Source organism: Petromyzon marinus, chromosome 32 (genome assembly GCF_048934315.1).
Source record: "Petromyzon marinus isolate PM22_M1 ecotype Great Lakes invasive population chromosome 32, UKy_Petmar_22M1.pri1.0, whole genome shotgun sequence".
NCBI lineage: Eukaryota > Metazoa > Chordata > Hyperoartia > Petromyzontiformes > Petromyzontidae > Petromyzon > Petromyzon marinus.
In genome coordinates this window covers 6,178,356-6,200,814 of record NC_133698.1, presented here as the reverse complement: position 1 = coordinate 6,200,814, position 22,459 = coordinate 6,178,356, and the positions used below count along the sequence as shown (strand labels likewise).

The window sequence follows — 22,459 nt, the reverse complement described above, 5'->3', positions numbered from 1 at the left end:
GAAAGCAATTTTTACTTTTACCAGGTAAGGCCAACAGAGCTATCTAGCTCTTTTTCAGAAACGACCAGGCCACAAATGATAGCTCAACGAAGTAGCTTAAGTGGAAATGTATAGCAGCCAAATATTATTAAACGCACATTTCGAGAATATTCAAATGTTTTCAGCCAATTGGTGTGTTTACAGAAGGGGTGATACACAGTGTGCTACCTTGAGCTATTTCTGGACGAGAGTCATTCATTACCACTCGTATTTTAAGATTTTAGGTTGTAATTAATGCACTGACTGGTTTCTTTCCATTGAATATTAAGTTGTACTTTTTGTCATCGTCCATGTTCAATCCACTGCTTGATGAAATATCCCATGCAAGATGCTGCCACACGTATTTATTATTCATGATATATGCAACTTTTTATTTATTTAACGACTGCAGTTTAAAATTAGTTTTTTTAAATTGAATCCCTTTTCTAAACGTGTACATTACGGTACTGTTTGCTTATTGTTAGAAATCCTATTGTGGCGAAAAATGGTACATTAACAGTTTTAGAGTTATATATTTTTAATAAGTAATATTTTTAAAAACTTTTTTTAAACACGCTTTTATGAAATGTACTAGTAATAGCAGAACTCCGCGACTCCAGAAAGTGGCCATGAAGCTTGCCACAACATAAGGGGACCGTGGCCAATTGCAGCCAACGTCAGTTGAGCGTGGACAATTAGACCCAAGCCGAAACATAACATGAAAAAAAATATTTAAAAATTAAAATGTTTTATGATAGAATATAGTATTGTTATCAGTATGACATAAGTATACCAAGTTTAAAGTCAATGCCACATTGGGAAGTGGGTTAAAATTGAGTTACAAGATTTGAAGATACAACTACAGACAGAGTGAGTAAAAAGAAAGTGTGTAAAAAGTATTTCAACGATCGTATGTATGTGAACTTTCGCACCTTACGTAGCCAACCGTGCTAATCGGAGGTGTGATCAACCCACGAGTTATGTTTGCTTCAAAATCAAGTCGTTCCGAACTATTTGAACCACATTCACCCTTTGATTACAGGAACCGCATCCAACTGCAATCCACAACTGTCTGCCGTGCTAAAGTTAGCCCTTTGAGCAGATGGTCAACAGTGATCTTTCACCAAAAATGCCAAGTTTCCCTGCTTCACACCATTATACATGTATGCGCTCTCATGCAGAAACATTGACAAATGCATCTTTCGCTGTATTAAAGGGAAATTGTGGATGTTTGATATTTTTACACCTATTGTAACCCTTTGTGAAGGGGTGCATGAATGCAAAAGCCAGCCGTTTCCCTTGCGAAGGGTGGCACAGAATGTGCACTTCTCTGATGTGAAAGCGCCGTTAATGCGAAGGGTCCCATTTCGGTCGGCTGATATGAATGCAAAACAAATCTTAACAAAGGGTACGTGTAAAAAGTCAAAAGGGTGCGTGGTATGCTAAAGCTTCGATTTTGTCACCTTTGCTGATCTCGTCAAGGAGCATGAACCATCGCGCGAGCTCCGTTCATCCTCGCAGCGGCTGTTTTTGGTTGACCGTCGAGCAAAGACGGTCAACCTCATCGCGCGCTTTCAGATGCGCTTCTGCGGGCTTCCGCAACACTCCTCCGATATTAGGAAGCATCTGGAGCTATGCACTGTTAGATCGAGGTTAGAAAACTTATTGCTTTCGAACTGCTTTTTGTGTGTAGTTTATTGTTCTTCCCGAGGCACCTCCAGTTAGCGCAGATGGCTACGTACGGTGCGAAAAGAAGTTCAACATATATATGTACAAGTGTCTAACCTCGTGTGTTTTTACAGCCGTTATCAAGATTTCACTTCACCGCCGGACCAAAATTGTAGCCATGGTTAAATATGTAATAGTTTTTCCGCCAAATGAGGCAATAATGTAAATTAGGTTTGGTTGTTGAGACCAGACATGCTGTGTGACCACCTTAAAACAAAGTCCGTATCAGATTGGTTTGTTACCACCCTCTTCTTTATTGACTATTACTAAACATAAGAATATTATTATTTTAATGTTTTTTTTTTATTTTCAATGTCCCCCCCCCCCCCCACTAAACACGAAACGATTTGTCTACCGGGTCACGACGGAGTGGTCAAAACATGTAGCCGTCGAAGTCTCGGCGTGAGACCCAGTTTGTCCTGCAGCAGCAGCAGCCCACGTTTTCTGCCGTCTCCCCTCCGTGGTGAGTCACACGGTGGCGTAGGAACAGGAACTCGTTCAGAAACGCGTCGCCTACGCGCGCTGTCGCCACGTGTGCCGCAATGGTGAGATGTTAACTACCTCACCTGGTATGCAGGAGGTCGTGGGTTCCATCTTTACCCTGACGTCTGTATATTTGGAGTTTGCGTGTTTTTTCTCCTCCACATTTAAAATCGACATGTCTTTCCAGTATTTTACTGCGGGAAATGTCCACGTGATAAGCCACTTCGTTAAGCTATCATTTTTGATATTCAGGTCGCTTCTGAAAAAAGAGCTATATAGCTCAGTGGGCCTTACCTTGAAAAAATAAAAATATTCTTAGTTTTTTCGGTAAAGTCACGTTGAAGAGAAACAACAAAATAACAAAATATATATATAAAACAATAAAAAATTATCACGACCGTTTGAGTTATGGTCGAAACGTCGTGAGAATTTTTTATTGTTTTATATATATTTTGTTATTTTGTTGTTTCTCTTCAACGTGACTTTACCGAAAAAACTAAGAATATGAATTACTGCAGTCACGAAAGCTTTAAATCAAAAAATAAAAATAGTTTAGTTTAAGTTGTCAGCAAGTCGGTTGCTTTGGCAGGATGACGACGACGACGAGAGAGAGAGTGAGTGAGTGATACGGAGAGGAGACCCTGACGGTGCGTTTGCACGTGCCTCCGCAGAGCTTGGGCGTGAAGATGGAGAAGGAGGGCGAGCACGTGAACGTGGCGATGGAGCCCATCGCATGCCCGCTGCCGCCGTCGGCGATGGCCGGTGGCGGCGCGGCGGCGGCGGCGGCGGCGGCGCCCGACGTTCCGCTGCTCGCCACGCACCTCAAGAAGGTGGAGAACCACATCACGGAGGCACAGCGCCTCTCGCACCTGCCCCGTCGGCCCGCACTCGAGCTCGAGTTCCACGAGCTGAGCTACTCCGTCCGCGAGGGCTCCTGCTGGAGGAAGCGAGGTTAGCTGCTGCTGCTGCTGCTGTTGCTGCTGTTCCAGCTGCTGCTGCTGTTGCTGCTGATGTTCCAGCTGCTGCTGCTGTTCCAGCTGCTGCTGCTGTTCCAGCCGCTGCTGCTGTTCCAGGTGCTGCTGCTGTTCCAGCCGCTGCTGCTGTTCCAGCCGCTGCTGCTGTTCCAGCCGCTGCTGCTGTTGTTCCAGCCGCTGCTGCTGTTGTTCCAGCCGCTGCTGCTGTTGTTCCAGCCGCTGCTGCTGCTGCTGTTGTTCCAGCCGCTGCTGCTGCTGCTGTTGTTCCAGCCGCTGCTGCTGCTGCTGTTGTTCCAGCCGCTGCTGCTGCTGCTGTTGTTCCAGCCGCTGCTGCTGTTGCTGTTGTTCCAGCCGCTGCTGCTGTTGCTGTTGTTCCAGCCGCTGCTGCTGTTGCTGTTGTTCCAGCCGCTGCTGCTGTTGCTGTTGTTCCAGCCGCTGCTGCTGTTGCTGTTGTTCCAGCCGCTGCTGCTGTTGCTGTTGTTCCAGCCGCTGCTGCTGTTGCTGTTGTTCCAGCCGCTGCTGCTGTTGCTGTTGTTCCAGCCGCTGCTGCTGTTGCTGATGTTCCAGCCGCTGCTGCTGTTGCTGATGTTCCAGCCGCTGCTGTTTGGCCTGTCGATCGTTGTGCACGCGTGTGTTCTTTATTTATTCTTATTATTCCACTTGTTTAACCCGGGAAAGCCTCGACGAGCATCGTTACTCTCGGTTTCACGAGGGTCCTGCCAAGTGTTGCCATTTGGTGGTGGTGATTGCTGTGTATATTCCAACGGAGTAATTTGGGCTGTAATTTTAAAATTTGTAAACGCGTTTGGAGCGTTGGTGCAGTGGTTCGCTAGCACACTGCGCAAGCAACCTAGGTGGAACTGGTTTCTGAGCCAGTCCTGACAGTTGTATGGGGTTACATAAATGTGAATTCTTGATGTTATTTTAGGCAAGAAGTACCTGGTGTGGTGCACAAACGGAATCTTTCTCTGCACTTACAGGCTGTTCACTTTACATATGTTGTTGTTTACGTGTCTGCTCACATGTGTAAATGCATATTCACGTGTGCATGTGTGGTTATCACACGGCACGCATTTACACTACTGGCAGTCTTGGCTCCAATCTCATCACTGGTGTCATTCAGTTTCTCAGTCTGGCCTGGAAATTCCCTTAGGTGGACTCGGAATAATTTGCGTGCCTGATGCAGTGTGTCTAGATGAGAGGTCACTTAATTGGCGGAAGGACACACCTTGTCATAGTTAGTTCATAGTTCATTTATTTGGTATAGCCCTGTGAGCCATTCTGGCTCTTGAATCGGGTGCAACCGCAACAAACAAAAAACATGAACAAGAAAACATCTTAAAGTGATTATGTGACTGTGCAAACAGAAAATACAGGAAAGAAAAAAACATCAAAAATATTCCTGTCAAGGAGCATAGACTGTCACGCGAACTTCGGTCAGCCTCGCAGCAGCGGCTTTGTTTGCTCGGCCATCGAACAAAGAAGTCAGATGCGCTCTTCCTTCCGATGTTAAGATGCCACTGGAGCTATGCACTTTTAAATAATCTCGATTGAAAACTAATTTCTGTAGAACTGCTCTTTTGTTTAGTTTGTCCTTCCCCCCGCACCTCCGATTAGCACGGATGGCTACGTACTGTGCGAAAGAAGTTCAACATACGTCCAGTTCTGCGGTCAATCAGTCGGCCTGTGGAAACACTGGTTCCTACCATAGCATGGTGGGATTTCCACCTTTGTTTCAGGCCGGCCGATTGGAATGGACGCCCTACCCACCGTATGCTTTTGTGAGCATGGTGCTGCTCACCAAAAAGAGAGCCACTGGATACTCAGTAAATGCGCGATTGTTTTTCTCCGTTTGATTTTGTAGATTTTAGACCAACACATTGACCGTCGTTTCACCCGTGAGCCTCTTTTGTATTGTGTTCCCATCTATGTTTGAACACAGGTTTGCTTTACAGTTCCGTGACAGGTATTGGCACCCGTGGTTGGAACAATAGCGGTTGCACTGATTCCACATTTTTTGTTATTTGGCCAAAATATGTCCACAAGGATTGATGAAAAGATGCCCCCCCCCCCCCCAACAAGAGGGGGGGGGGTGGCATCTTCCACTTCCACTCTTGTTGAGCTACTCTTGATGAAGTGGTTAAAAAAGCTCAACACATTCGTCAAATTAACACGACCAACATTATGTTGATTAACTGTGAATAATGTATTCATATTGTAATTTATATGAATGTACGTTAACGCTCCCCCCTTTTCTCATCGCACCGGATCGGCTCACAAGTGACGACATCACTTTTTTCCCTCTATTTAAGACCGAGACAGGAGAATTTCTCCACAACTCTGGCTGTCGCCTGATGAGACTGGTTGTAATTATCGGCGAAACGCCACGGTGCTTGTATGGTAAATGTTGTAGTGGGTTTACTCTCCAACACATCGGTGTGCTGAGCTATTAACTAATTGGCACGTTTTGTTTACGTGACAAACCCTTACTAATTGGCTGTGTCTGGTGGTGGCGGGTTTAACGACACATTTATATTTTTACGCGATCTATCCCAAAAACCTCGATTATGAACATTCGTCAAATAACGTTGCCCTAAAAGAAGTAAAGATATCTTTACACAAGTGACGTTTCAGGCCATAGTCCTTCTTCATTGTCACTTGCTATGACCAAGGGTCATTACCCAATACGTCATCTCTTTTATATATATATTTTTCCTTTTAGGGCAGTGTTGTTGACAAATGTGGGTTTTTGTTGTTGCCGTTTTTGCTTGTGCACCACTTATTCTTTCGTGTGGATTAATAACAGCAGATTTTAGATGTTGTTATCCACTCCATTTGACACGCCTGCTTTCGTCAACCAATATTCATAATAAAGGTTTTTGGGTTAGATCGCGTTAGTATAAATGTGTCCACTCCATTGTCTGTTCGGAAGCAGAGTGGATCTCGCGTCCGTTCCTCCTTCACAGGAGTGAAGGCAGCGGTAGCGGCGACGTGTTCACGATGTGGGTCGGCGGTTTGGGATTAGTGGCCGCGCCGCTCGCAGGCCGCCAAATTCTTCCATGCGCCATTTGTGGCATCGGGTGGCCGCATCGGCCACTTGGCCCGTTCTCGATTCGGTTGATGGTCGACCATTGGCGGTGTGGACGCTTGAAACCCGGGAGGTCCGACGGTAGGGTCCTCCTGTTTATTTTCGTGGACCACTGCCCAATGCAGTATCACAAAAATAAGTTTTTTTTGTGTTTCATTTCAGTGGTGAAAGGTTGAACACAAAGTTGAGTGGATCGCATTGTTGTAAAGTGTTGCTCCTCGGGCAGTTTGGAGACTCGCAGCGGGTTGTTGCCACACGTGGTGGTCCGAGATGACGTAACAATTATTTAATTAAAACTGATTATTGTAACGCAACGATACACGCGCTCCATGCATGTGTTACAACAACCAATTCATATTTACGAATTATGAAAGTGGCAGAGAACAAGACGAAACAAAATGTGAACCGGTGCAAAATGAGACGGAATGAATGCGACAAAAATAATAGGAGAGACTACAGTGTTATTGTCCGGATTCATGACAGTTCATCAATTTGTGAAGTTCACGTCGATTCCAAGTGCTGGTCAATAAGAACTTTGTATTGTAGCTTATTCCGCAGCTGTTGAGGGCTGTGAGAAGTCAAGTTGTGAATCGTTGCTTTTTCGATCTGTCCTTTAAAGTGGCAACTAGAGCTATAGAAACGTTGTGAGTATGCAAAGGAGAGACATCGTTATCTGCACTGCATGTGCTAACTACCCGTCGCCTAATATACAGCCCTGTTAGATTGAAGTCGTGCAGTTAAATATCGCTGTGTGCCTGGCCACAATGTATGTAAGTATACTGAACTTATTTCACACTATAACCAACTGTTCTATCAGTAAAGAAGATACCAAAAGCAACACGCGTAAGATTTAATTGCGACGTCTCGGCTTGCCCCCACAGTAATTAAGTCACAATATTTTTTTCCATACGCACGTTAATGTAATCACTGCTGCACATACTGCTGTATGTATGTTGAACTTCTTTCGCACCGTACGTAGCCAACCGCACTAGTCAGAGGTGCAGGGGAAGGACAGCAAACTAAACACGAAAAGCAGTTTAAAAGAAATTAGTTTTAAAATCTACATTTTCAAGTGCACAACTCCAGTGGCTTGCTAATATTGTAAGGAGGAGCGTTCCAGACGGCCGCAGAAGCGCAGCTGAAAGCACGTGATGCGGTGACCGTCTTTGCTCAATGGCCAGCCGAAAGCCGCCGCCGCTGCTGCGAGTATAACCGGAGTTTGCGTGATAGTTTAGGAAACCATGCAGTGTCTGTTTTAGGTAAGCATTTAATCTTCAAGCCAAAGCGATCGCAGCCACGCGAGGGCCACAACGCGACTCGCGTACGTTCGGTTTGTCCCGGTAATCGGGGCCCGTTCTCTCTGTCATGGAGCGCAGGCCCCGAAGGCCCAAAATTGCCACGCGGCCAGCAATTAACAGCACACTTTTTTAATGCTTTGACCCTCGTGTTAGATGAATAATGCGACTTGAATCTAGCAAGGGTCGTTTATACGAACCTGGGGGTGGTTGGGGGGGGGAGGGGAAGGAAAGAGACATTGGGAGGGAATTCCCAAGTTGAGCAGTACGAGGGAAGAAGCGGAAAGAGGAGTGTTTTTATAACTTGCAGCGGCGCGGTGGTTGGACACCGTGCGCATGAGACGGCGCGGTCCGGTAGACCGAACCTTCGACGGGAATCCAATGACCGAAGTTCACGGGAAAACAATAACAATGGTAGGAGTTATATCAGAGCGGGTCAGGAGGAGACAGACCGCCGGCTAGGCTTGGTTCTATTTTTGTCTGCGCGCGCGAGTGAGAAGTCACTGCTTAGTCCTTCGCGTTCAATAAGCGCACCGCGCGGAATTTCTGTGCTAATCACGGGTGCTGTGGTCGCTGCACACTCGAGATAAATATTTGCCGTTGTACGTTCGAATGGCTTTTCAAAATTAGGTATTCGTGTATGCGTCAGATTGGTGGTGGGGAGCCGGATTTAGACGTTTAAACAGTCGTAAGGCTTATGTTGTAGGCTCGCATACAGTAGATCGTCAACCTACTTCCTGTACTGATGCCTATAGGTGCCTCACTGCCCTTGCAGGTGGGTGTCACATTTGAAGATCTCCGCTCGATCCACATAGCCGAGTACAATTTGAAAGTAAGCCATACTTTATGCAGCCCTTTATTTGGTCATCAACAATATTTCTGTTTCGATTCAACCACAGTTTAAAATGTGGTATGCAAATGCTGAATACAGTTTTGGGGATTGGTTGTGGTAGCAATGCAGGACAGAAAAATGTCAGCTTATCCGCAACAACCTATGGGATGAGCTTCATGGATAATATCGGCACTTATACTCTGCTCATATCTGGAAAAAGGCAAATCATTGCGTATACTGTAGTAGTACTAATTTGTCCGTTCAGCTCCTCTTATCCGCAAACAATTTGCGGATAAAACGGAGATTGAGCGATGAAATTGTCTCGAGTTCAGGAGCTTGCATGGATTGTTGCATCACAGGACAGTGAGAGTTGACGATGGCTTGGGCAGGCCTTTATTCAGCAGCGTATAAATCGTGGCTGATGATGAGTGCATATGAGCTGCCATCGTGAGAAACAACCTTCCGGAGGAATTCAAATGAAATTAACGGTCTCACTGGATTTAAATAAGAGACATGTCACGGCATTACACTAATCGATGTGCATTCTTTTGTTTTATCATGTGCATTAACAAATGAGAACTTAAAAAAAAAATTAAGTGTAATGCCAACGAGCGGTGATTGATAGTTTGCCGACTCTACGTCACGCTTAGTGGAGGGCAGAATGAAAGGTCACCGTGATGTTTTACGTACAAAGAGTTTTTAAGCCATTCAAACCGCCCTTACATTTTATAGCGAAACAGCGCACGCCACTGTCTTTATCAATCCTTGGTTCTGAAGTGCACAGTTTTCAAGGTTTTTTGGAACAGTGCAGCTATTATTATTATCATCTCAATATTGCCTCCTTTATATATTTATTCAGCTTGAGCAAAGGAGTAGTCGGGGCACCCTTGTTGCAAGGACAACCCAGTCGCACGTAGAAAAAAACAACGCTCGTAACAGTGACCCGCAGAAAACACACGAACAAAAATGAGCAGCCCGTCTTCCAGTAACCCTCAACACACCCCGGTTGTTAATGAGATTATTCACACTTTTAAGGACAGTGAGTGGGTCTTGGGCAGGACACTTTGCTAGGAGGGATGATGGCCGGTGGCTAAGTAGAAGAATAATAACAACAGAGTGGCAGCCGAGGAACGGAACGAGTCAGAGAGGACGTCCACCGGGGAGATGGAGTGATAAAATCGGTTTCAGCTGCAGGGTGTATTTTTGCATCTCAGGATCGCGAGAGGTGGCGGCGGCGGCTTTGGGAGGCCTTCATCCAACAGTCGATTGGCCATGGCCGACGATGACGAATGCCTCTGACGGCTTAACTAAAGAACCGCCAGACAAATCCAAACGCTTGCAGCCTGCGGGTTCGCCTTCTCTTCATCAGTGAAAAAGAGCTTCATAGCTCATCGGATTCCCCCAGTGCAAATACATCTGATTCCTACATTGTCTGCCTAGACGCGCGCGCGCGCGCGCGTTTGAATTTGCGTTGCGCGTCGTCGTTGCGAGGCGACGCCCTCGCCCAGTGGCAACTGCGGTTACCGCCCGGGCCTCGCCGGGCAGCGGTGGTGACTCCGAGTGCGGTGTGCGGCATGGAAGCGGTTGGTCAGCAGCAGTTGCACCACGCTCCCAATACGTGCTGCAATTTCCCTTCAGCGCGAGCCAGGCGTAACCCACGCCGGCGTCGTGTCTCCGGCGTGCCCCTCTGGCATCTCCGACCCTGAGCGGAACGGGGGAGGGAGGGGGGGGGGGCACGGCTGCTCGCACTGCAAAATTGTGTACAGCTTTTCAGCTGCGGGTCACTTATCTATCTGCTGAGAGAGTCGCATCGGGTGCACACGTTTAGATAAAGCGCAACTGCATCCGTCTCGGTGGCAAGATGTTAACTACCTCGCCTGGTATACAGGAGGTCGTGGGTTAGATCCCCCCCCCCGACCGTGACGGCTGTATATTTGAAGTTTTTCCATGTCGTATGGGTATTTCTCCGGGTCCTACGGTTTATTCCCTCCACATTTAGAATCAACATGCGTTTAGAGTATCTGGTTGCTATACATTTCCACATAAGCTATTTATAATAGTTTTAGTTTAAACTAAACAGTGTTTTATCTTACCAGGTTTGGCCCACTGAGCTATGTAGCTCTTTTTCAGAAGCCACCTGGCCACAAAAGATAGCTCAACGAAGTGGCTTTTCATCACGTGGAAATTTATAGCAACCAAATAATCCTAAACGCACGTCGATTCTAAATGTGGAGGTTTAAGGACCGGAGCACCCGGAAAAAATCCACACGACCACGGAGAGAACACGCAAACTCCAAATATACAGCAGGCATCAGGGTCGGGATCGAACCCACGGCCCTCCTGCATATCTGGCGAGGTAGTTAACATCTCCTAGCCACCGTTGAGCACGAGAACTGCTCAGCAGTGGTAACGATGTCAGTAGTTTTGTCTGCCCAAGTACGCGCTGTGCGGCGACAAAAAAAAACCCATCACAAAATGAAGAGTTGCCCACGACGGGGCGGGGGGGAAATGTCCCGAAAATGTTACGCGGCTATTCGGTTGCGCGCGCGAAGGTCACGTACGGTCTGGGCAAGCCGACTCAGACTCGACGTCCCTTCTGCGGGGAAAACCGAGTTAAATCGTAGCCACCATTAGTCACGGTGACGATCGCAGTTTGTAAACCGTTTACTCAGAGTCGTCCGGAAACACAACAGCGACGGGCCTCAAAACGTTGAATGAAATTGCAACTTTAAAGGGACGCCGTCGGTGGGTGTAATGGTGAGGAGGGCCTGGCTTGCAACGCGGAGAGGCTTCCAGTTCCATCTCCGGACGTGGCAGCTGAGTTGACACAATGGGCACGCTTCGTAAACACCCCCCTAACCCCCCCCCCCACCTGAGTCCACCAAGCAGTACACTCTGATTGAGTTCACCACAGGTAAAGGTCTTGTGGTGTGGATACGTTTTTTGTGGATGCCAAAGCAGCATATGCTACGGGGGCCCTGCACTTACAAAGGGCCCCGCGCTAAATGCTTTCAAGCTATCATTTCCGGCTCAGTGATTCTGCACTTGCTCTATTACTACAGTTGTTGCAGGGCTGCACCTTTACCTGACAGCGATTTGCTTCAGTGTTTGTGTTCGTGCTGTTTACCGCTGCCTCCAATCATCGTCTCAACAGCCCAGTTCCTGTCATAACCTCGTGCGTCATGCATGTGACACTGGCACACACGCCGTGCCAGGAGAGGGCCCCGTTGAACGATAGCCGATTGGTATTGACTCTCTCGTGCTCTTGCGAGTGCCAGTCACTTCACATGATCGGCAACGAGCTACAGATTGCATTTAAGGAAATGGAATTTTTTTTGCAAAAGGTCCGTCGGCTCGCTACAATCACAATTTTGTTTGTGAGCGATTGCTGCGTAGAGCGTATCGGCAGTGCGCATGTGTCCAGTTAACTTAAGACAAATTATAATACATTTCTATTTGTTCGGCTTACAGCGAGATGCGTTTCCAGAAACGAGGCTCGTGCGTGTGCAGACGGGGGGGGGGGGGGGGGGGTGGGGGACTTCCTTGTGGGCTTGCGGTTGGTTGAGCTATATTCCGCTGTTTCTCGTGCAGCGGAATATAATCATTATTATAAATATTATTTTGTATCACGGTTGCTGAGTGCAGGTGCAATGGCCAAGGACGCCAGCAGCAAACAACACTAAAGTTTGTAATAGACAAAGAGTTAATTCGTTGCTTGGGGAAAATTTTACGAATTTTGGGAAATAGATGGTGGCAAGGAATTCCAGCCTGGAGGAAGCGATGAGAGGGAAGAAGCAGAAAGAGAAGCGTTGTGGCATTGGTAGTGGTGGTGGTTGAATGTGGTGCGCAGGATGAGACAAAAAGAGTCGGTGTCTGGCTGATCGAGGCCTCAACATGGATGGCAGAATCAATGAGTTAAGTTCAGAATCAGAATATTTATCCTGGAGAAATCCCATGAGCTATGAAGCTCTTTTTGACAGATGCCCGGTAGAGGCGGGTCAGAAAGTTACAACAAACAATACAAAAACAACGATAGGAATTGAAAGTATAGGAAATGTAAGAAAATCAACAAATGTAAACTAAAACTGTTTTAATTTTACCAGGAAAAACCCACTGTGCTATGAGTTATTTTTTGAGAAACGTCCTGGCCACAAATTATTGCTCAACGAAGTGGCTAATAATGTGGACATTTATAGCAGTCGGATAATCTAAATGCGAGTTTTTAAATGTGGAGGGAGAAACCGGAGGACCCGGTGGTAAAAAAAAATCAACGCAACCACGACGAGAACATGCAAGTTCGTGGCAGTAGCGATGAAAGAGTAACAGGGAGGCGGCTGATCGCCGGTGAGCGGGTGTGGCTGGTGTAAATCTGTGAGAAGGATCATCAATCAGTCTGACTGCTTTACGTTCCATTGTATGTGCAGTGGGGTAGGAACTGGATGCTTCGCCCCAGATGTGACGGCATCATTTGAACTCCGGTAAAATTCGGAGGTGAAGTAGAAATTTCACCCCAGCCTGTGCCCTTCTCTGTTGTCCACGCCGCGTCTGGTTGGGTGCGTCGAAGCCAGACAGCGGAGAGAGGTGAACCCTGCATCGCGTGGGGTGCCGGCTGCAATCGGCGTTCGTCAATTGCACCTCAGACACCCCTCCACCCGATCGTTTGCGATACTAACGAAGGCTCGGTCACGGCTTTGGTAATCAACTCGGCGTGTCCTAGCAGAGTGAGGCTTGCAGCTTTGCGCTTCCTCCAGGGATCGCCAGCTGTCTCGGCCGTAGAGCGAGCAGCTCGCAAAATGTGGGGGGTTTGCAAGAGGATCGTTACGACCCTGGATGGGTACCCCCCCCACCCCACTGGCTCAGGGCTGCTAACAGGACACGAGCACCGCCGCCTCAGGGGCGCCACGGTGGCTATGAGATGTTAACTACCTCGCTTGGTATACAGGAGGTTGTGGGTTTGATCCCGACCGTGACGATGCCTGCTGCTGCTGTATATTTGGATGTTGCGTGTCTTTTCCCATGGTCCTGGGTCTTCTGTTTTTTTATCCCCTCCACATTTTAGAATCATCATGCGTTTGGAGTATATATGACTGCTATACATTTCCACGCGATAAGCCATTTTGTTGCACTATCATTTGTGGTGATGTCGCTTCTGAAAAAGAGCTGTATAGCTCGGTGTGGCCTTACCTGGTAAAATAAAAATAGTTTAGTTTTATAATTTGGATTTGTTCATTGGAGCAGCAAAGCACAGACCAAGTCTTCAATGCGCTTAACCAAAGTCAACGCTTAAAGTCACAGCCCGAATGGTCATCTCGAGATAATGGATTAGTTGTCTGGAATGACACGGATTCTCTGGATGAAGCCAAATCAATTGTTATCGGTTACAATCATCAATTTAATTTTCTATTTGCTGGCGTTAATGGTGCACCCGTTGACCTTGATTTTATTCGAAGTTAAAAAGGTAAAATCACAATTTCAGTTGCATTCGATGTCTTAAATCTTTATTCGTATTGATACAACATTCATCTTGACTGAGAGCTTTCGTGACTGCATGAATTCATGTTCTTGGGGTCTTTCGGTAAAGTCACGTAGATAGATTCAAAGAAAATAACAAAAAACTACGACATTTCGATCGCAACAGGGGGGGTGGTCTATAACCCCCTTTTCCTGATGACGACCGCTTGTGTTGCGATCGAAACGTCGTAGTTTTTTGTTATTTTCTTTGAAACAAATTTGGTTTTGTCCTAAGGAAAGGAAGATGCTCAGCGAATTGAGACGTGCCGCATAACTTAAACTCGGCGTTTCATCACAATTTGTAAGCGCTGTAAGTGACATCGATTTCGGCTGGAGATTAAACACGGACTTCTGCATTGGAAGTAAGCAATTTTTTTTCAGTGAGGTGAGAAAGAGCATCATTATCGTGTTTGTTTGAGAGTCTTGGGCAGTAAGCACAAAGAAAACTAATTTATATAGCGAATGTTTATCTAAATTACTTCCCTTTGTCAATCAGCTACTGGACGAAGGCCTTGCTCGACCGTATTTTTACCGCACTGGTCAATTGTGGGCACAAGACCAGCGCGGCTATTGCTCACCACCGGCGTTAGCCGTGGCCGGGAATTGAACTCTGGTCACCGGATTCACAATACTGTTGTTGTTTTTGGCGCTTTGTCATTGCACTGCCGGATATAGGCCTACTTGTGTCTTGTCGGTCATGGGCGTTGATTGACGTTACTTCACCGCGATTGTCAGCTGGTTGAGGGAGGAGGGGTGGGCGCCAGTACTGGTTCGGGTATCGCATGCCACCAGTGTTAGCCGTGGTCAGGAATTTAACTTGGGTGGACAGGTTCGTAACACGAGCGCGATCCTCGCTGCACCACAGTTACCCGTGCTCAATATTTTACCACGGCCATATCTATATATTACTTGCATTAGTTTGGGGGTTTGATCATCATCCACCAACTACAGGATGCAGGAAAATTCGCCGCAGTACTGCATTGCTCCAAGTATGTTATGAAAGCTGAGCGATTTGTACAAGTTCAGCCCTGCAGTTGCTTGCTCGTGCTCCTGCAGGCGGAAGGGCCTCTGCAAATGTACGTGCGGTCTCTGTTTCTTGTTTATCCACAGAGAGAGCCTCGCCGAGTCTCAAGACTCTTTGTCAGGGAGGTCCTGCTTAGTGTTCGCAGTAGAGGAGGGGGGGGGGTGGTTATGTTGCTGCTGTGCGTATTCCTAATTGAGTAATTTGTCACGTAATTTTTCAGCATTGGGATGTTTTGGTCAATACCGGTTCTACTGAATGTTCTAGATTTGAAGCTTCCACCTGAAGACGGAAGCTTGTGTTTTGCCTCCGAAACGGCGTGATTTGATTTAGTTGCTTTCTTTTATTTTAATTTTGTTTTACCTACGTGACTTTACCGAAAAAAACCAAAGAATATGAATCCACTGAATGTGTTTTATTTTTTTTTGCTATGGGAAGCAATTTTGGAGAATCTGGAGGAAAACCATGCAGAACCAGGGGTAGAGCGGACAAACTCAACACAGAGAGGCACCGACTTTGGCAATCGAAGCCAGCGCCTTCTTGCTGTGAGGCATGAACATTACCACTGTGCCACTACCCTGGCTAATTTGTTGTTATGCAGAACAAGGCGGCACAGCATCACACTTGTACCGTCGTTATTTGAGAGCACAGATAATGCTGGCATGCCACACACAACCCTTCTCTCGTCACACTCACCGATGCAACCGTGAACCATTCGTCGCTTGTTTCTTGTAGTCCTGCGTGTTTGTTTTGTAAGCACACGCGGCACCTCTGGCCGTATCCGGTAACCGTATCCGGTAACCGTATCCGGTGATAGCCGGTCGTGTTTTACGTTTGGTGCCATCGACGAGACGACAAAGGCAGCGTGCAATTTGTAAATGTAATTATTGTTAAGAGCGGCTGCCCAGCGGTTCCTGGAGTCACCATCCCCTCCACCTGTTGCCACGTGTACCGCAGTGGCGAGATGTTAACTACCTCACCTGGTATGCAGGTGGTCGTGGGTTCGATACCGACCCTGATGCCTGTATATTTGGGAGTTTGCATTTATGCCTACCCGTGGTCACGTGGATTTTTCTCCGGGTTCCTCTGGTTTTCCATCCACATTTAGTAATGTGCTTTTAGAGCATTTGGCTGCTATACATTTACACACGATAAGCCACTGCGTTGAGCTATCATTTGTGGCCAGGTCGCTTCTGACAGAGCTATACAGCTCAGTGGGCCTTACCCGGTAAAATAAAATATAGTTTTAGTTTATATGTCCACGTGGGGCCCCCTTATTTAATATAACAACAACAACAACAAAAACAGGTCCATTGCAAAGCCCTCTTTTCTATGTATGTCGAACTTCTTTCGCGCTGTACATAGCCAACTGTGTTAATCGGAGGTGTGAAGCCCAAGATAAAATGACCCCTTTTGTGCACCCCCCACCTCCACCCCCACCTTCTGGGTGGCACTGACATTAAATGAACGCGGAACTTTTCACTCGGTGCGCGTAGTGCTGCATAGGGATTAGGACTACCACCACCACATCGTCGTGTTATTGCTACCAAAATCGTGCCGTTTAAATCAAAATTTCAAAGTTTTCTTACGCCCTCGATTGCGGGGACGGTTGCCGGCCTGCTGTAGCCCTGAAACCATTGGTGAAAATTCCACATTCCTACGGCAGCGGTGAGCCTAACCACATTATCCCACTGTGGGGCATTCTTTTATCGAACGCAACATTTAGCGAGAATTCATCAGTCGATCACAATGACGGATGAACCCATCCCTGCGCCACGAGAGTGTGGAATTTGCGGAGAGACGAAAGGGGGATGAGTTGCCCCCCCTCCCCGCAAATGGGATTTTAACTTGCAGGCTTCACGTTGATTGTCGTACACTCCAACCCTGGCTGAGTTGAGAACGGGGCTTATTATGAGTATTGCTCGTGATGTTGTGGTGTGCTTTGATACCGTTGCTGTTGCTGCTGCTGCTGCTGCTGTTGCTGCAGGAGAGTGGCCACTTGGGTAATGAGAGGTGGGAGTCAGAAAAAAGCAACCATTAAATTAGTCCGCTACGGGACAAACAAGATATATATAAAAAAAACGCCATCTGATTTCAATCGCCCCGCGGAGGTCAAAGTGTGAATTAAAAGACGCTGGGAAGGCCAAAGTGCTTGATTGAAATACCCCAGGAAGGTGAAAGCTTTAAGGATAAATCCGCATCGTGACGTCGAGCACACGGCGCGTGGACTCGCGATCGCAAGACATTCAACCGTTGTTGCGCAGTTCTTGCTTTAGCCTTCGGATGCTGCCACGGTGGTGCAACTGCGGCGGCATTCCGGAGGTCGCCGGCTCGTTTGGGCTCTCACCCCCTTTCGTCTTGTCCACCCCAGCAGTACGAATGGGTACACCACAGTCCACCTGCAGGTCGTCTGTGTGGTGGGGTTAAAGTGTGGGTACTCCCACTTTTTCCAACATGTTTGGCCGGCGTGGAAGAGTAGGCCAACATGCCCTCCCCATGGGGCTTTCCAGATCTCCTTCTAGTGGAGGAGGCCCTTCTGCCAGCACTGGCGTTAACAGGCAATTGCAGGGCTGTACCTTTTACACCAGAGCAGCAATAGATGGTTGAATGTAATTTTTACATGACCCAGCACTTGCCCGACAGCGAGTGCAGATTCTAAATGCGTCAGAATGGCAGAAAAAAAAAATCTAAATTGAGACTCCTGAATTGTGACAATTCATCAAAATGCACAGGAGGTGAATAGTTTCAAGCTCACAAATGGTGTCTGTGGCCTCTGCTTAAAGATAAATGGCAGTTCCCTTACTTCTAAATTGGCTCATTTGTGGCACAATTTTCCACGACAAAAAACGTTGACGGATTTTGAGCATCGACCCTTGCCATTTCTGAAGGCCATGAAGCTGTGATGTGTGAGCTATAAACAGATCAACACGACGGCCCTTTTTAAAAGCTCAAATCAGAAAGTCTGCCTTCTTACTGCCGCATTCCGTGAGCAACAATTCATTTGTGCTCACTGAATTCTCCCGTCAAGAGGCAGTGGAGCAGTTTCCCTGCCTCCAGTGAATCGTAGCTGATTTGCTTGGTCGGTTGGTCTCTCTGGGGGGAGTTGGAAGTGGTGCAGAGATCAGTTGTGAGATGGGCCATATCAGAATGTAGGGCAACAGAATACAGCCCCGGTGCACGCGCGCACCCTGGATCTCCAACTCCGCGTAGCCGGACCGTCTACACACGTTTATTATTCATATTAATGGGTTTAAGTGGTGCACCGAACACAGTATTCGTACGATAAAACTGGGACATCTGTTATTACATTTGTAAGTCCAACTGTGCCCCAAATCCTTTCCTTTAAGATTCCAGAACCGTCGTTTGTCATCGTCAGCGTTAGCCAGTGGCCGACGGTCAAGATTAATAATAATAAAAACGGGGCAGCCCAAGGATTTGGATGCGTTCAAGATGACATGCACCGACGGAATTGAGCATTGCCTGCTGAGGCTGTACCGCTCGGTGGTGGTCTTATACGAGGAGACTGGTTCCCACCATAGGAATATGGAATTTACACAACGCAATTCACCCGTAAATCTCAAGGGAGAGCACGGAGACCATTTTTCCATGATCCTGCTATATGATAATAATAATGAGAATCTACAGAGCACTTCTACACGAACAATAGAACATCGAGGGCAAACCTTCATGACGTAACGCGAGGGCATTATTATTTAACGTGCTGAAATATAATTAGCTGAAGTAACAAGTTGCGCAAGTCATCGAGATCGAACTAATTCTAATTGGCTAGATGATCCCCCCCCCTCACCCCCTCCGATTTCCATCGAATAATAATAAAACTAAAATGGTACTGTATTATAATCAGGAGCAATGCGGTTCCCCACCACACAGCTCACCCTGCGTGTCTCATATTTGCCATTGCCCTGCGTGCACAGTGCTGTTCACCTACGCAATTGGGGCATTCACACAAAACAAATAATTTACCACTGACGTGCACTCGATTTGCACACCCGCAAGCGCTTCGTCTCGGCATTGCCGATTGATTTCCGAACAACACCTTCGGCATCGCCTTATGGATTTCCGTTTTTGCGCAAATAGCGCTTGCCCAAAATGCGGTTTACGTGCTGGCTGCTGCTCGCTCCAAGATAGGCCGGGTTACCTTGAGCCAATGCCCTCTAGTAAACCCTCGGGCAGCATTTCCGTGCCGGTTTCCGGGAGGAGGAGGAGGAGGAAGAAGGAACGACACCGCCGCTGTTGCCACTGGCAGCGATTTGAAGGGAGCGCTGTGTGCGCGAGATGCGGGGGCGGGGCGGTGATTGGCTCCCCCAGCACGCGGAATGAATGCGTTTCCCGGCTCGTGGCGTTATGGGTAATCTGGGTCAGGCTAGCGTCGTTCTCAGGGTGCTCGTGGGTGGCATTGAAGGCGCCTGCGTTGCCGTACCTTTTTTTTTACGTGGGATGTTGATGAGCGTCGAACCCGTTTGACTTTTGGCCGTGTTGTCTTCTGGCCCAAGTGTGGCAGCTTAGTTTGGTCATTGTCATGTTTATCTTTGCTAATTTCATCATCATCATCATCGTCATCTCTCTCTCTCTGTGTGCCATGTCCTTTCTCAAAGCCGTCGGCAATCGTGGCCTTCCATTTAGCTGTGTCCGCGATGTTATTCAAGAACTTTGCATTCGATCGTCGGTATAAATATGGGCATCTGCTTGGCTAGACGGAGCAGATATGCTCCTGAGAAGTGGTCCCGAAAGGCGAAATTCCCATTGCCTCCCATTTTATATTTGGAGATGCGTTCTTACGCGGTAAAAATCCGGCCCCGAGGCATAATTGAATCACACTCAAGGATGCAGCAAACTTTTTTTTTAAGCACATTGAATAGAAAATCGATCATTTGTGTGATAAAATATTAATAATACTCAAAATAAGTCTGGGAAACAAAAATACTGTACAGTGCTGGTTAAAAACCGTGGTGATTGTCACATGAGGTGCACGCCTGGTATTTTTGCTTTCAAATAATTGAAAAAAAAAGGATACTGTTTTATTATAATCAGGAGAAATGCGGTTCCCCACCGCACCGCTCACCCTGCGTGTCTCACATTTGCCATTGCCCTGCGTTGCACAGTGCTGTTCACCTACACAATCGGGGCATTCACACAAAACAAATAATTTACCACTGACGTGCACTCGATTTGCACACCCGCACACGCTTCGTCTCGGCATTGCCGATTGATTTCCGAACAACACCTTCGGCATCGCCTTATGGATCTCCGTTTTGCGCAAATAGCGCTTGCCCAAAATGCGGTTTACGTGCTGGCTGCTGCTCGTGGCAAGATAGGCCGGGTTACCTTGAGCCAATGCCCTCTAGTAAACCCTCGGGCAGCATTTCCGTGCCGGTTTCCGGGAGGAAGAGGAGGAGGAGGAAGAAGGAACGACACCGCCGCTGTTGCCACTGGCAGCGGCTGAAGGGAGTACACGTAGAGTACCAGCAGCCCTGGCACTCTGCTGCACTGCACGCTACAGTACCAGGCGGCAAGGACGGCACCATTTATTCCCACACAAGATTTTTTAATGTAGATGTATAATGTAGAGAGATTCAACATTCTGTATATGCGAATGTAACACGACATGTATTGAATTTGTGCCTTAATTTATACTTTATGTTATAGCGAAATTCCATACATTGAGTCTCCATATACGATGGATGGCTCTGTCTGTATGTATGTTGAATTTATTTCGCACCATACATAGCCAACCGTGCTAATCGCTGGTGCGGGGGAAGGAGAACAAACTAAACACAAAAAGACTCCAATAATGGACTGGCAGTCAAGGAATGGTAATTGTTCCGGGGGCAATGTCCACCGAGGAGATGGAACGATGAAATCGGTGGCTGTTGCAGTTGCCATGCGGATTATTGCATCGCAAGAGTTGGTGACAGCTTGAAGAGCTTTATCCAGCAGTGGATTGACCATGGCTGATGATGATAGACGAACAAGTGATATCAGTTGATTGCAAAATTGCTGTGAATGACTATGATGCACATTTTAATTAGCGACTGCCATCATTGTCAAAATGTCATCATAATCACCGTCGTAATCATTGAATTACCATAGCGTGTAGTAACGCCTGACTTTTATTCTTGCACGAATTCAAATAGTCGTTCACAAATTCCGTGACTTTGACAAGCATCATAATCGCGATTATCTTTTGACTGGTTATCCACTTAAGTGGTGCGTCATTTTCCCTTGCCCATAAATTGTGCCCTGGTCTCGTGCCTGTGATAGGTGACCCCAATCTCTCAACCTGCAAAAAAACCCCATCTCTGGTTATCATTTTCCTACACAGGTAGCTCGATACATTATCCAAATACATCCCTGGGCTGGACCACAAGAACATTATCTGGGTGGTCTTTTTTTTTACTTTCTCGTGAAATCCGATACGTTTCTGACCCTGCTTGCCAGCAAGGCCGCTCCTTCGTTTCTATATTTGCCAACACTCTATATTATAGTTTATTTTTGCAACGATGCGACGATCATCTTTTATTCAGTAGAGCGAAGGGCACTGTTGTTGTCGTTCGACTTTGAGCCTGCCTCCCTTTTGTCTGCACAGTAGAGAATAACGCTGCTTTTGTATCGGGGTTTTTTTTCTTTCTGTGAGCAGCCTTGCAAACGACATTCAATTGAAAGTCCATATCGGTTGATTAAAATAACACGTTGCATTCATAGTTGTGAATTATCTTGGTGGGAGCATAGCTGTGTTGCCGATTCCTCAAATGGTTTATGGTTTATATGTCATTTACTTTCGTCACGTGGTCTGCCTGGCTGTTGTCCCAGAGATTATATACAGGTTAAGGGGGGGGGGGGGAGCCAGGAAGGGCCGTGGGGGGGGGGCTAAGGTTAGCCGCCTTTTGTTATGCTGTAGGGGGTTAGGGGGACGGAGAGGCGATGGCGAGCGGTGATCGAAAACGAGTGCAACCAACTGGAAGAAATGGAAATGGCTGTACAAGTATATGGACTAAGTTCGCTTGTGTGGGGAGGTGGGCAGGTGACTCCAAAGACAAAGTGCTGAGCTGGCACTGATGCATGCATTGGTTTGAATCCAGGCAGCCGCCTGTAAATAACTAACACGGAACAATTTTTTTTATTTATTTTACCCACTGAACTATGTAGCTCTTTTTCAGAAGCGACCTGGCCACAAATGGTAGCTCAACAACGTGGCTTTATCACGTGGAAATTTTTATCAGCCAAATACTCTAAAATCATGTTTCTAAATGTGGAGGATAATAACGGAGGATCTGGAGAAGAATCCACGCGACCATGGGGAGAGAACATGCAAACTCAAATATACAGGCATCGGGGTAGGGATTGAACCCACGACCTTCTGCATACCAGGCGAGGTAGTTAACATCTCACCAGCGTGGCGCCTGTGATTACGACCGGGGTCCCCGATCGTAGTGAGTTGATGGTCACCAATGACTGCACAAATAAGCCATGACACAATTTTATATCTGC

General features: G+C 47.1%; 1 protein-coding gene across 2 annotated transcripts in view; it reads left to right on the top strand.

Annotated features, from left to right (window-relative positions):
• ABCG4 (ATP binding cassette subfamily G member 4) overlaps positions 1-22,459 on the top strand; it is a 71,204-nt gene that overhangs the window by 14,249 nt on the left and 34,496 nt on the right. For both annotated transcript variants that reach the window (XM_032964452.2, XM_032964453.2), the window contains exon 2: positions 2,901-3,180. In XM_032964452.2, the coding sequence (XP_032820343.2) occupies positions 2,901-3,180 (280 nt within the window). The remainder of the gene's footprint in view (positions 1-2,900; positions 3,181-22,459) is intronic.